Source organism: Microtus pennsylvanicus, chromosome 7, assembly GCF_037038515.1.
Source record: "Microtus pennsylvanicus isolate mMicPen1 chromosome 7, mMicPen1.hap1, whole genome shotgun sequence".
In the NCBI taxonomy this organism is placed as follows: Eukaryota; Metazoa; Chordata; class Mammalia; order Rodentia; family Cricetidae; genus Microtus; species Microtus pennsylvanicus.
In genome coordinates, this window is record NC_134585.1 from 122,164,088 (window position 1) to 122,179,961 (window position 15,874).

The 15,874-nt window shown below is 45.4% G+C and overlaps 1 protein-coding gene across 1 annotated transcript in view; it reads right to left on the reverse strand.

The window, feature by feature from the left end:
• Window positions 1–11,464, reverse strand: part of Nup210l (nucleoporin 210 like) — a 97,790-nt gene extending 86,326 nt beyond the window's left edge. The window contains exons 1-3 of the mRNA XM_075979207.1: window positions 11,274–11,464; window positions 9,495–9,631; window positions 305–436 (exon numbers count right to left, since the gene is read on the reverse strand). Coding sequence (XP_075835322.1) covers window positions 305–436; window positions 9,495–9,631; window positions 11,274–11,464 — 460 coding nt within the window. The remainder of the gene's footprint in view (window positions 1–304; window positions 437–9,494; window positions 9,632–11,273) is intronic.
• Between the last annotated feature and the right edge of the window lie 4,410 nt (window positions 11,465–15,874).

Sequence of the window (15,874 nt, forward strand, 5' to 3'; positions counted from 1 at the left end):
CTGCATTTTCAGACAGTTGTGAGCTGCCATGTGTGTGCTGGGAACTGAACCCGGATCCTCTGGAAGAACAATCAGTGCTCTTAACTGCTAAGCCATATCTCCAGCCCCCTAATTTCTTTTAAAGTCCAGAAATAACTAGAAATAATATAAGTAGTTTTGTTTTTGTTTTTTGTAAGAAGGCAGCTAATACACTGAACTTCTTTCCGCACTGCCAAGCTCCTGCATGTGAGCCCCAGATGAGAAAACAGGTCACATTCACAATCTGCTAGCAGTTTCCGAGCTCAGCCCTCCTCCAGCCCCTTACCTTGAGCATCCAGAGCCCTCACCATCAGCTCCAGGGGCGCGTCGTCCACATACAGCTCCCGGGTGCGAGACACAATTTCTATGCTGTCTATAACACCGACCTTAACATCACAGCGCAGCTCATGGTCAGTCACTGCAAGGGACAAAGAGCTGGCTATTTAAGGAAATTTGTCACCAATCTATAAATGTCTCAAATACTCAGAGTTTAAAGGTTATACAAGGCCAGCAGCCAGAGCTATGTAGAGAGACTGCCTCAAAAAGTCAAAAAAAAAGGAAGCTCTGTTTCATGACAGGGCTGCGTGGGGAAATGTCCTGCTGAGCCTGAGGACGAGAGAACTGAATTTCTTTTTTAATTTTAAATTTTATGTGGATAGGTGTTTTGGCTGCATGTAAATCTATGCACTATGTTCATGCAGTGCCTTAGGAGGCCAGAAGGAGATTTTGGATCCCCTGGAATTGGAGTGCAGGTGGAGTGCTCTTCCAGAGGTCCTGAGTTCAATTCCCAGCAATCACATGATGGCTCCCAAACGTCTCTAATGAGATCTAGTGCCCTCTTCTGGCATGCAAGCATAATATAGTCAGAAAGACAGTATATATAATAAATAAATATATATTAAAGAGAGAGAGGGATGCTTCTCCGCTAAGAACTGTGTGTCAGGCCCATCCCTGAATTCCAGCAGAATTATATGCTAATGTTTCTTGTATGCCAAGTTCCTAACCAATCCAAAAAGGCCTGAAAGATATACGGGTTGCAGTGACTGACACCTAGAATCCTGGCATTTTAGAGGCTAAAGCAAGAAGATTGCTGCTGCCCGTTCAACCAGCCTGAGCTGCTATACAGCAAGGCCCTGTCACAGAAAATCCCACAGCGTGTGTCACTGAGGGACTTGTTTTACTCCTTGTCTTTTTTTCTTCAACACATGATGTGGTTCATTTAATGCAGCAGTGATTTTTTTCTTTTGCAACAAAAGTTGGTGGTGAGAGTTCTTTAAAACATATATTTAGGGCTGGAGAGATGGCTCAGCGGTTAAGAGCATTGCCTGCTCTTCCAAAGGTCCTGAGTTCAATTCCCAGCAACCACATGGTGGCTCACAACCATCTGTAATGAGGCCTGCAGGAAGAATACTGTACACATAATAAACAAATAAATAAATATTTAAAAAAAATAAAACATATATTTAAATAACTTTACATTTACATATAACATCTTAGAAAAAAAAAGCAGAGAACTCAATCCCACACACCTCAGAACCCCAAGCACACATTGCAAAACAGAATAACACATTATTAAAAGAGACAAAGGACTCAACAGATTTTGTCTGTTGGTTTGTTAATGGGGAGGGGATGCCACAGGTGGCTCACATTTTGGGTTAAGGAGGGCTCTTTATTATCATTTTTGTGTTTGCCAAAACTAATATATAAAAATTGTATATATAAGTTTTGAAGGAAACCAGACTTTGAAGTTTCCGTACAGTTCCTGATTTTTACAAGAGTTCCTTCTGAGTTCAGGCTCCCGTACCAATGCCTGGGCCCAGATCCTGGTCCTGGGAGAGAGAGGGAGAAGAGTCAAGGTTGTGGAGAGGGAGCAGTAGGCTTTGGGCAGTAAGCACCAAGTAAGGTGAGCTCTTGGAAGTGACAGTTAACAATAGTGTGGACTACGTGAATAGTAAGGGGGAGGGGCCGCAATGGCTTCTTTCCTGAGGGGCTCAAGCCTACACAGTTGTCTCTGGGGGCAGGGCTCCCTGTTTGGATATACAGTCTTCTGGAAGCTTAAAGATGTCATGGAATCATAATGTAGAAAACTGAACTCCTAGTGGCACTGAAGAGGCAGGGACGACAGAGCACACAGACCTTCCCACAACGTGCCAGCTCGAGGGGACTTAGGAACGAGCGAGGGGGGGGGGCAAGAGTGACGCTGGTGGGGAAAGCAAGGCCACCGAGCTGAGATCTAGAGAGGTCTGGAGCCGAAATCAAACCTGACAGGCTGCAGGGATCAAAGGGAGCAGCTCCACTTATTAGACATCTCATCCGAATCCCAGCACTTGAGAGGCAGAGGCAGGCAGACCCCTGAGTTTGAGTCCAACCTGGTCTACAGAGTGAGTTCCCAGGACAGTCTGGGCTACACAGAAAACCCCTGCTTCAAAAACAAAAAAACAAAACAAAACCAAGCCTAAACCAAACCCAAACCAACCAAACAACTCTCCTGGGGAAGTGCGCAAGTGCAGCGAGGTCTGTCAGGAGGATTTGCTAAGAGGCACAGGGATGGACTAGGGGGACCGTAGCAATGCAGAATAGTTATGAAATTGAGATTCCTTTTGGGGTGTGAAGCATCTGAAGGGAAGAGATGCCAGCCTCATGGGTAGAGGGTTTGAGGATGGGTAGGAGCTGAGAAGCAATGTTTGATATTCCTTGTCTTTTTTTTTAAATATTTATTTATTTTATTATGTATACAATATTCTGTCTGTGTGTCTGCCTGCAGGCCAGAAGAGGGCATCAGACCTCATTTCAGATGGTTGTGAGCCACCATGTGGTTGCTGGGAATTGAACTCAGGACCTTTGGAAGAGCAGGCAGTGCTCTTAACCGCTGAGCCATCTCTCCAGCCCCCTATTCCTTGTCTTTTTAAGTGGAATTTTGTTTTGTTTTGTTTTTGAGACAGGGTTTCTCTGTGGTTTTGGAGCCTGTCCTGGAACTAGCTCTTGTAGACCAGGATGACCTTGAACTCACAGAGATCCGCCTGCCTCTGCCTTCAGCTGCAGTGCGTGCCGCTACCACTGCCCGGCTTAAGTGGAATTTTAAAAAATATTTTGTAAAACGAGGGTAACATGTTTTTGGCTGGTTTGTTTTGTTTGTTTGTTTTTTGAGACAGGATTTCCTAGTAGCTATGGAGCCTGTCCTGGAACTCGCTCTGTAGCCCAGGCTGGCCTCGAACTCACAGAGATCCACCTGTCTCTGCCTCCTGAGTGCTGGGATTAAAGGTTGACCACCACCACCCAATGGTTGGGTTTTTTTTTAATTTATTTATTTAGATAAGTAAAATGGCGGTACTGTATGGGAACTGTACTAATGAGCCTCTAATCTGTGTGTAGCGGTCAGAGGACAACTTGAAAGCATGGGTTCCTTCCCACACGTGGATGCCTGAGATCAAACTCAAGCTGTCAGGCTTGGCAGCAAAGACCTCTGCCCACTGCGCCACCTGACCAGCCCTCTGGGTTTTTGTTTGTTTGTTGTTCCCACCTCTTTGGACTCTGAATTCCGACTTTTGTTTTGTTTTTAGTTGCTTTATTTCCTTAAGACAGGGTCTCAATGCTGGGCAGTGGTGGTGCACGCGTTTAATTCCAGCACTCAGGAGGCAGAGGCAGGAGGATCTCTATGAGTTCGAGGCCAGCCTGGTCTACAAGAGCCAGTTTCAGGACAGTCTCCAAAGTAACACAGAGAAACCTTGTCTTGCAAAACAAAACAAAACAAATAAACAAAAAGACAGGGTCTCATTGTGCAGCCCTGGCTGACTGGGAATTCAAAGAGCCTCTGGTGTGTGTTGTTTAGATTTTGGAGACAGTCTCACTATGGAGTCCAGGGTGGATCTCCATAGTGATTTATGATCCTCCTGCCTCTGTTTCCTGAGTGCTGGGATTACAGGCCCATGATGCCATGCCCGGTAACAGATTTTTACTTCAGAAAACATTGTCTTTTTTTTACACAAGAGACATTAAGAACTGAATTTAACTGTAACTCCAGCACCCAGGGAAGAAGCATGTGGACCTCAAGTTAAAGGGCACTATGAGTTACACACACACAATAAATCCTAGGCCAACCTGGTAACATAAACTAAGACCCCAGTGCAAAAAAGAAATTGAATTTGCCATATTGAAACTACTTTATGTGTTTGGGTGTTTTGCCTATATATATGCTTTGTGCCATGGACAAGCACTACCCTTGGAGGCCAAAAAGGGACAAAGGCTCCTGGAACTGGAGTTATGGAAGGCTCTGAAGTGCCCTGTGAGTGCTGTGAATTGAATCTTGAGCCTCAAAAGAGCGGCCAATGCTCTGGCTTCTTAGCTGCCTCTCCAGTCCTAAAATGGCTTTTCATGTGGACGGGGCTGGACAAACAAAAGATGATGAAGGTCAGGCTTTGGCGAAAACTATTCCTACGTGTGTGGACATGTGTGTCATAGCAGGCATGTAGATGTTAGTGGACAATTCTGTGACTTGGTTCTCTCCTTCCGCCTTTACATGGGCTCCAGAGATCAAACTTAGGCTTTCAGGCTTGGTGCCTTTACTCACCAAGCCATCTCACCAGCCCAGGTCTGCCTTTCTGACAGCAAAGTTACAAATAAACAAGGAGGGATGTCTAGAGTGAGCCCAGACTGGAGCTGAAGCTATCAGCATGAGTCCACACCATTTTAATCATATTTGCAGCTAGACACATACAGAAATAAGTACAGAGACGTGCACACACAGGCTGGCATATGCAAGTTTCTTCCTTAGCTCCGTCTCATAGGAGAACCTAGAAACGGGGACACTCCCTTAGCAACAAGCACACTAGCATCTAGAACTTGCTGTCTAAATATAACTCTAGAGCTCAAAAGCAAGGAAGTGCTGTGCTAGGAATATAGCTAGTTGCTAGAGTTTTTGACTAGCATGAAAGAAGCCTAGGGCTTGATCTCCAGCACTGCAAAAATACAGCCCGGTGGTGCACACTTGGAATCCTAGGGCTGGGAACGGGGAGGCAAAAAGACCAGAAGTTCAAGGTCAAGTTTAGCTATATAGTAACCAGAGGCTAGAAGTAGCTATATGAGACCTTATCTTTAAAGGGGGGGGGGAGTTCCATAAAAAAATACCAAAAATAAGGGCACATTCAAAGGACACAGGAGCTAACCTGCAGGACACCACGAGTAGAAAATATGAATTCCCACAGTATTAGTTTTCTTTCCAAGGCTGTGACAAATCACCAAGACCAAAAGCAACTAAAGGGCAGGAAAGACTTTTTCATCTTATAAACTATAATCCATCATTGAGAGCAGTCTAAACAGGAACCTAAGTAGGAATCTGAACCAGAAATCATGAAGGAACATTGACTCACAGGCTCATATAGAGGATGGGACCATTGCCCAGGGGATGGGTCACCCACAGAGGTCTGGTACCTCAGACATCAATTAACAACCTAGACAGGACAATCTGAGCACACAGTCCTTCAGTTGATTCCCTTCTCAGGTGACTCGCTTAGGCCATGCCAAGCTGACAGTTAAAACTAACTAGGACCCTGTCCCCACATAGCTAAGTCCACACTGATGCAAGTAGCCGAGAAAGGTTCTCGATGGGGAGATGCTATATGGAAGATGTAAAACTTCTTTCTTTCATTATACTAACCACTAAACATAGAAGAGATGACGGAAAGGAAGTTCCAGGCTTTGTAGCTTGTCCTGGAACTAGCTCTGTAGACCAGGCTGGTCTCGAACTCACAGAGATCCGCCTGCCTCTACCTCCAGAGTGATGGGATTAAAGGCGTGAGCCACTACCGCCCGGCTATAAAAGAACTTCTGGAGGCACCACAATCCCTGACTTCAAACTCTACTACAGAGCTACAGTACTGAAAACAGCCTGGCATAATAAGAGACAGGGGGACCAATGGAACCGAATAGAAGACCTGGATATCAATCCACACATCTTCGAACACCTGATCTTTGATAAAGAAGCAAAAAATATCAAATGGAAAAAAGAAAGCATATTTAACAAGTGGTGCTGGTATAATTGGATATCAACATGTAGAAGAATGAAAATAGACCCATATCTATCACCATGCACAAAACTCAAGTCCAAATGGATCAAAGATCGCAACATAAAGCCAGTCACACTGAACTTTATAGAAGAGAAAGTGGGAAGTACACTTGAACGCATTGGCACAGGGAACCACTTCCTAAATAGAACCCTAGCATCACAGACACTGAGAAAAACAATTAATAAATGGGACCTCCTGAAACTGAAAAGTTTCTGTAAAGCAAAGGACATGGTCAACAAGACAAAATAACAGCCTACAGAATGGGAAAAGATCTTCACTAACCCCACATCAGACAGAAGTCTGAGCTCCAAAATATACAAAGAACTCAAGAAATTGGTCACCAAAGGATCACATAATCCAATAAAAAGATGGAGTACAGACCTAAACAGAGAACTCTCAACAGAGGAATCTAAAATGGCTGAAAGATACTTAAGGAAATGTTCAACATAGTTAGTCATCAGAGAAATGCAAATTAAAACAACTCTGAGATTCCATCTAACACCTGTAAGAATGGCCAAGATCAAAAACACTGATGACAACTTATGCTGGGGAGGTTTTGGGGAAAAGGGAACACTTCTGCATTGCTGGTGGGAATGCAAGCTGGTACAGCCCATTTGGATGTCAGTGTGGCGATTTCTCAGAAAATTAGGAAACAATCTTCCTCAAGACCCAGTAATACCACTTTTGGGTATATATCCAAAAGATGCTCAATCGTGCCACAAGGACATGTGCTCAACTGTGTTCATAGCAGCTCTGTTTGTCATAGCCAGAACCTGGAAACTATCTAAATGTCCCTCGACCGAAAAATGGATAAGGAAAATGTGGTACATTTACACAATGGAGTACTACACAGCAGAAAAAAATAACGGCAGCTTGAATTTTGCAGAAAAATGGATGGTGCTAGAAAACATTATTTTGAGTAAGGTAACCCAGACACAGAAAGACAATTATCACATGTACTCACTCATAGGTGGTTTTTAAACATAAAGCAAAGAAAGCCATCCTACAAACCACAATCCCAGAGAACTTAGACAACAATGTGGACACTAAGAGAGACTTACATAGATCTAATCTACATGGGAAGTAGAAAGTAGAAAAAGACAAGATCTCCTGAGTAAATTGGGAGCATGGGGACCTTGGGGGAGGATTGAAGGAGGGAGGGGAATGGCAGGGAGGGGAGCAGAGAAAAATGTAGAGCTCAATAAATATCAATAAAAATGTATAAAAAATAAAAATTAAAAAAGAGCTAGTGGAACTAGCACAAACCAAGGCTGAGTATTAATAATTAAAAAAAAAAAAAACAAAACCCAAGAACCAGGAAGTAGTGGTGCATGCCTCGAGTCCCAGGGGACAGAGGCAGGTGGATCTCGTGAGTTCAAGACCAGCTTGGCCTACAGAGTGAGTTCCAGGAAAGAAAGGAACACACAGAGAAACCCTGCTTTGAAAAGCCAAGCAAACAAAAGAAACCCAGGTGTGGCTGTGCATGCCTTCAATTTTAGCACTTGGGATGCGGAGGCAGGAAGATCTCTGTGAATTTGAGGCCAGCCTGGTCTACATAGGGAGTTTTTGGCTAGTCAGGGTTATGGAGTGAAACCCTGTCTAAAAACAAAAAACAAAAACCACAACACACACACACACAAACACACACACACAAAACCATAGGTAAGCTTGCTCCCCAACTTGACAATCTGAGCTCAAGTCTGGGGGCCCACATGGTACAAGGCAAGAACCAACTCCTAACAGCTGTCCTCTAACCTCCACACGCATGTCATTTCCTACACACCACCTCCCCACACACATAAATGTAACTAAAAATGCTTTTAGGCAAAGTATGACACATGTCTTTATTCCAGCACCTGGGAGTCAGAGACAGGTAGATCTCTATGAGTTTGGGAGAAACCTGGTCTACATAAGTGAAACTGTGTCTCAAAAATCAAACACACACACACAAAAAAAACAACCAAAATTAATAGAATGGAAAATTATGCCATGAAGTTTTAAAACCATATTCATTTTACATGTGTGTGCACACACGAGCGTGCACAGGGGCAATGCCATGTCTGTTGTCCACGAGGAAGGAGAGCAACACCTGTGGCTCCAAAGACTTTAATAACTCACCACATCAGTGCTCTCTGATCCTTGCAGCCCTGAACAGTCAGGACGAGGACTCAGGAGCCTCACTTCCCCTGACAGCCCAGGCAGGGACAGAAGTGGGGTTTATAAGCAGAAAAGCCACAAACATTTGTTGCCAAGTTACAGCTTTCACCCCTCAGGAGCCAAAGACTGGGGACTTTCCCTATGTTCCATCACTGTCAACCAAGACAGAGTGCCCAGCCAATCAGCCTCATTTCTTCTTCCTGTTGTTAGAAACAGCTGTAATGTTTTAGAGAACTAGAGGCATAACAGACGGTTTCTAGTGTCTAGGAGGGGTTGATCAGCCATTGGAAAGCTCCCAGTTCCCCTAGGCCTTGGGAACCTGAACTTTGTTTCACCCTACAGGTAAAATTGAGTCTCCTGTCAAAATGGCAGTACTTAGCCGGGCGGTGGTGGTGCAGGCCTTTAACCCCAGCACTTGGGAGGCAGAGGCAGGCGGATCTCTGGAGTTCGAGACCAGCCTGGTCTACAGAGCTAGTTCCAGGACAGGCTCCAAAACCACAGAGAAACCCTGTCTCAAAAAACAAAAACAAAAACAAAAAAAAAATGGCAGTACTTAAGCCAAGATGTTTTTGCCTGCTCCCTTCAGAGATCAGAGCACAACATTTAGGATTTGGTTCTTTTCCTTCTCCCTCAGGTTGTCAGGATGGACAGCAAGCATCTACTGACCCACAGTATTATGATTTATATCAGAAATCTCTTTTCTTTAGGTTCTTAATACTTGAAGCACGATTGTGTCAATCATTTATATAAGACATTATCTTACTCATCTTTGCTTTTTTTTATTAATTAATTTATTATATATACAATAGCCAGAAGAGGGCACCAGATCTTATTATTGATGGTTGTGAGCCACCATGTGGTCGTGGGAATTGAACTCAGGACTTCTGGAAGAACAACCAGTGCTCTTAACCACTGAGCCATCTCTCCAGTCCCTCATCTTTGCTTTTAACATAGCCTTTTTTTGCCAGGCATGGTGATGTACATCTTTAATCTCTGCATACCCGAGGGTAATGCAGGAGCACCTGTGAGATCAAGGCCAGCCTGGGTTACACAATGTGTACCAGGGCAATGCAGGCCATTTCAAAACGCCAAATAAAGGGCTGGACATGGTGGTGCCCACCTTTGATCTTGGCACTCAGTAAGCAGAGGCCAGCCTGGTCTACATACTGAACTCCAGGCCAGCCAGGGCTACATAGTGAGACCCTGTCTCAAGGAAACAACAGTCACAAAACCAAACAAACAAATCCCATAACATACCTACTTCTCGAGCAAGAATAATGCTGCTGAGGCGGATTGGTTGGGTGGATTCAGCAACAAGAACAGCTCTTTGGGAACAAGAGGTGCCGTTTTCATAAGAAGGCTCAATGGTTACTACATCGTGGTGAGTGGAATGCCTGCCAAAGCAAACAGTTTAGAGCATGAAATGCGAGCCAAGCAATGATGGCACAGGCCTCTAATCCTAGCACTCAGGGGCTGGAGAGATGGCTCAGAGGTTAAGAGCACCGGCTGCTCTTCCAGAGGACCTGAGTTCAGTTCCCACCAACCACATGGTGGCTCACAACCATCTGTACTGAGATCTCGTGCCCTCTTCTGGCATGTGGGCATACATGGAGGCAGAATGTTGAATACATAATAAATAAATAAATAAATAAATAAATAAATAAATAAATAAAAATCTTAGCGCTTGGGAGGCAGAGGCGGGTGGATTTCTGTGTGTTCGAGGCCAGCCTGGTGTACAAGAGCTAGTTCCAGGACAGCTAGTTCCAGGACAGCTAACCCTGTCTTGAAAAACCAAAGGGAAAAAAAAGAGCATGAAATGCCTGGGTCAAGGCAACATCTGGAAGAAAGGTCTGCACTCCTCTCATGCTACGTATGACTAGGTATGCCTTAAAGACAAGATTAAAACAGGAGAGTGATCTGTACCTTTTCCCAGTGGTTTCTCCTGCAAAGATCTAAAATGCTATATTCCTCCCAGGATGGCTAATAAAAAGACTCGCCAGACGGTGGAGGCACACACAATTAATCTCCAGCACTTAGGGGACAGAGGCAGGTTCTTAGATGCCCAGGGCTACACAGAGAAACCCTGCCTCAAAACAAAACAAAAAAGACTCACACTGTGGGAAATAACACTGGGGCTATGTTTGCAACAAGATAGGACTTCTCTTATCCTGAGAAATGATTTCCTGAAAGCCCCAAAATTGAGGCGCTATCTAAGATGGAAAAGTTGCCTACTTCCTGAGACCAAACAAAAATACAACTCGCCTCAGATTCCAGGTCCTCTACAAGCCTAAATTCCTTATCCTTCCTCATGAACTGAGACTTGAAATTCTTGTACTCTGAGATAAAAACCTCACTGCTTCTCACGGAAGGCAGGAAAGGGGCTGGGGAAGCAGTTCCTCAGCAGAGGGCTTGCCTAGCGTGTGCAAAGCCATAGTCCAACCCTCCGTTCTGCAAAGATACAGAAAGGGGAAATCTCTTTCATTTAGGATTATTTTAGTTAAACTCCCTTACAATTCTGGTAGCCGCATGACCTGCTATTGGGTTCTCTTAGAGTCAGGAAGGTCATTAACCCAGGACAGACTACCCTGTTTTCTTCCCTCTTCCGTTGTACCAGGGGAAGGGAGCTCTCCTGACACGGGCAGATCTCATTTTCAGGCATGATGATCGTTGTCTTGTTACTCTAGTTTTGTCGTTGCTCTCAGGGTCTTCTAATGTGGCTCTCACTTTACCTGTCTTGGTTTCCATTATAAATCCCTCAAATTGGGGGAAATACATGGCGGCAGTGTAGGGCATAGGGCTTGCCTGTGCCAACAGTTGCTTACACGGGCTGTCTCAGCAGGGAGGCAGATTCGCATGCTAGTACATTTCTTACTTAAAAGAGCCTCCAATTTAGGGTCTATTCCATCCAAGGATGCCACATCCAGGCCCCTGCACACTGTGGGACCACACCACATTCCTGTAAGCCCGTCCCTCTTCACTGTGTGTGTGTGTGGGGGGGGGGGGGGGCGAGATCCTGCGATCTCTGGCGCCCCTCACCAGGTGTAGCAGCCGCGCTGCGCCTCCAGCAAGAAGGACACCCGGCCTGGCTCCCGGCTGAACGGCAGTAACACTTGCGGCACATTGAGTTTGTTGGCCAAGGTCCCAACTAAAAACAGGAAGAGGTGGTGTGGGGTCAAGCAGAAAAAGTGCCTGAAGCTTTGGGTTGCAGGAACCCTAGAGACAATCATGGCTACCGCCTTGGTCTCAGCTTCCCACTCAACTACTGCCCCCGCCCCTGCAACACCAACCAATCCGCAGCCACAACGTCAGCGGATGCTTTCTCACTAGGAATTGTGGGTACTTTTTAAGTGCGTCCAAGCTAACAGGTAAATTTCGGGCACAGGACCAAAGGGTCGCTTTACTAAATATTTGATGTTAAACTTTACTACCTAAGGACCAGAAAGAAAGGTCCAAAAACCCAGCTGTCTCCCATCTCAGCCCCACACGCGGCTATTGTTTGGTTCGATTTTAATGTTTTCCATAAAAAAGGGCAGAAAGATTGGGGTGAAACTCATGACTCACATGCACAAGGGTCTAGGTTCACACCCTCCAATACTAAACACAAGAAACAAGTTATTTAACTTAAAAAAAATTGAAGGAATTTCCAGTCAGCATTAGTCTCAGGCTATAAGTGGAAAAAAATCCCAGTCTCTAGCATGAACAGCTGGCTTTAGTGAAGGTATGTATGTTATTTTTCCTAGGATTTATGTCCTGCTTCCACACCACGATGCAGGGAATAACTGACGCTGGCCTCAGAAGCAACCGAGAAAGTCATTGTCTCACACAACCTGACTTGGGAATAGAAACCCTGGGCACTCTTGTGTTACTGGGCTGTGGTGGCACATATCCATAATCCCAGGAAGCAGGAGGCTGAGGCAGGAGGATCAAGAAGCTTAGTCTAGGGGACTACAGAGTAAGAGCACTGGCTGCTCTTCCAGAGGACCCAGGTTTGATTCCCAGCACCCACATGGCAGCTAACAGCTCCCTGAAACTCCAGTTCCAGGGGATCTGACACCTTCACACCAATGCACATAAAATAAAGTTAAATAAATTATATATATATAAGCCTGGTCTACAAAATAAACCCTTTCAAAGAAGCTGGAGATCTGGTGTGCTTGTCTTGAGTTCTCAGCATCCACATTAAAGTGGAGGCACAGCACGCCTCTCATCCCAGCACACTGGGGAGGTGAAGACAGAAAGGACTTGAGTGCCCAGCAGTCTAGCTGATCTGTGAACAATGGGTTCACCTGAGACTCCACGGCAAAAACAAGTGAATTGTGATTGAGGAAGGCAACTGGTATCGGCCCATGGCCTCCGAAATCCCTTCACACAAGAGCAAAAACAAAACAAATGTAAAAAACCCTTGTTTTCTCCAAGTATTCAAAAGAGTAGTCAGGAGTATAAGCAGTATGACATATTAAGGAGTCTAAGTCTATGGAGTTCACATGGTTGTCATGACATAAGTATAGTTCAGTCTGTTAGATTATGTGGTCTGTCTTCACGTTGTCTCCACTGTACAGGTGACGGTGTTAAAGGATTTACATCCAGACATTTGGGTGTGCCTGTGAGTACACGTTGTCACATGGGTCCACAGCATGGGCATAGTGGCCAGAAGCTCATCAGCAGGAGTCAATTCTCCTTTCACTACGTAGACCCTGGGGACCAGCCACTGAGCCATCTCCCTGGTCCCCTTGGTGTGAAGCTGTTTCACTTTGTAGTCCAGGCTGGTCTGGAACTTATTACACGTCCCAGAATAGCCTCAGGCTTTGCCCTGACCTCCTACCCTTACTGGAATTATGGTTATGAGTCATCATGTCTGGAGTACCCAAGAATTTAGGAGCTAAGTTTTTTTTGTTTAGTAAATATTTTGAGCCAGGCATGGTGCCACACACCTTTAATCAAAGCAGGCCAGCCTGGTCTACAAAGTGAGTTCTAGGACAGTCAAGACTATGCAGAAAAACTGTCAGTCACCATCAGGACGAGAAAGAGAACGACTTTAAAACTGAGTATTACCAGGCCGCACTGGCGCACGCCTTTAATTTCAGCATTCAAGAAGCAGAGGCAGGTGGATCTCTTCAGTTTGAGGCCAGCCTGGTCTACAGAGTGAGTTCCAGCACAGTCGGGGCTACAGAGAAACCCTGTCTTGAAAAACAAACAAAAGAATTTTAAAAGGGGGGGGGGTGCTGGAGAGATGGCTCAGAGGTTAAGAGCATTGCCCACTCTTCCAAAGGTCCTGAGTTCAATTCCCAGCAACCACATGGTGGCTCACAACCATCTGTAATGGGGTCTGGTGCCCTCTTGTGGCCTGCAGGCATACAGACAGAATATTGTATACATAATAAATAAATATTTTTTAAAAAAAGAATTTTAAAAAGGGTGTGGAGAGATGGCTCAGCAGTTAAAAGCTCTTGCTGCCCTTTCAGAGGACCTGGGTTCAATTCTCAGCACCTACACGGCAGCTCACAAATGTCTGTACCTTGAGTTCCAGGGAATCCAGCACCCTCACAGACAGCGTGCAGTCAAAACACCAATGCACAAAGAAAAAGCTGGGCATGGTAGCTTGTACCTTTAATCCCAGAACTTGGGAGGCAGACACCGGTGGCTCTTTGAGTTCAAGGCCAGCCTAGCCAGGGCTATATTGAGACCATCACACACAAAAGTTAAAAAATGAGTGTGTGAGCCGGCGGTGGTGGCACACACCTTTAATCCCAGCACTCAGGAAGCAGAGGCAGGTGGATCTCTGTGAGTTCGAAAAACCAAAAAAATTGAAAAAAAAAATTGCAAGTATGTAGAAGTCAAAACGTCAGGGCTGGAGAGGTGGCTCAGAGGTTAGGAACACTGGCTGCTCTTCCAGAGGTCCTGAGTTCAATTCCCAGCAGCCACATGGAGGCTCACAACCATCTGTAATGACATCTGGTGCCCTCTTCTGGCGTGTGGGCACACATGGAAGCATAATGTTGTATACAAAGTCAAACATCAACCTAGGAGATCTTCCTGAAATGCTACCTTAATTTAAAAAAAAATTTTTAGACCAGGCTGGTTTCAAACTCACCACCTGCCTCTGCCTCCCGAGTGTTAGGATTAAAGGCATGCACCACCACCACATAGCAAAAAAAAAAAAATTTTGGATTTTTTTGGCACATACTTTTTTTTGGGGGAGGGGGGACTGGCCTAGTTATTTATTTATTTATGTATTTATTTATAGACAGGGTTTCTCTGTAGCTTTGGAGCCTGTCCTGGAAACTAGCTCTTATAGACCAGGCTGGTCTTGAACTCATAAAGGTGTGCGCTTCCACCACTCTATTTTTTTAATTGAGCACTACATTTTTCTCTGCTCCCTTCTCTCCCTCTCAACCCTCTCCCAAGGTCCCCATGCTCCCAATTTACTCATGAGATCTTGTCTTTTTCTACTTCCCATGTAGATTATTAGATCCATGTATGTCTCTCTTAGGGTCCTCATTGTTGTCTAGGTTCTCTGGAGAACACACTTTTAATCCCAGCACTAGGGAAACAGCAAAGGCAAGTGAAACTTTTGTTTTTTCGAAACACGGTTTCTCTGTAGCTTTGGAGCCTGTCCTGAAGCTAGCTCTTACAGACCAGACTGGCCTGGAACTCACAAAGATCCGCCTGCCTCTGCCTCCCGAATGCTGAGATTAAAGGCGTGTGCCACTGCCGCCCCGGCTACAGGCAGAACTTTTGTGGCCAGCCTTGTGTACATGGTGAGTTTTAGGATAACCAGGCCTATTTATAGAAACCCTGTCTCTTCGTTTCCCGGTCAGGGAACCAAAAAAAAAAAAAGAATGGAATTTTTCTTTTTCTTTTGGTTTTTGAGACAGGGTTTCTCTGTAGCCCTGGCTATCTTAGAACTCACTCTGTGGACCAGGCTAGCCACAAACTCAAAAATCTGCCTGCCTCTTGAGTGCTGGGATTTAAAGGTATGCACCACCACTGCCAAGCTTATTTTAAGTTTGACAAATGATGTCTGTGTGTGAGCTTTCCGAGTGTAAGTGGAACACACGTGCAGAAGCCCTCCGACACCTGGAACTGGAGTGACAGAGTCAAGTCACCACTGGTGACCCCCTCCAGCCCCCCCGCGCAGATGCTCCCAATTCCCAGGCCACCTCTACAGCACATTGTGTTTTTGGAGATGAGTCTTTATTTTTTTCAAGACAGGGTTTCTGTGTAGTCTTGGCTGTCCAGTAACTTGTTCTATAGACCAGGCTGGCCTGAAATTCAAGAGATCCAACCGTCTCTGCCTCTTGAGTACTAGAACTAAAGGCACATAACACCATGTCTGACCATCTGAGACAGGGTCTAAACTGAACTTGAAGCTTATTGATTTGGTCACTGGCTGGCCAGCATGGCCTAGGGATGTTCCTGTCTCTGCCTGGCAGTTAAAATGGGCCCGGAGCGAGGAGAGGGGCATAAGGTGGGCGGGTTGCTGGTTTCACGGAGGATGGAGGATGGTGGGCTGGGGCTGTGGATGACACACCAGAGCTGAAGTCCTCACACCTAGGACTTTTGTCTGTTTCCAGTGTGTGTGCTGTGTTAAATCCTGAGGCTTTCAGGCACGAAGACCTGACTTTTAGCCTGGTCTG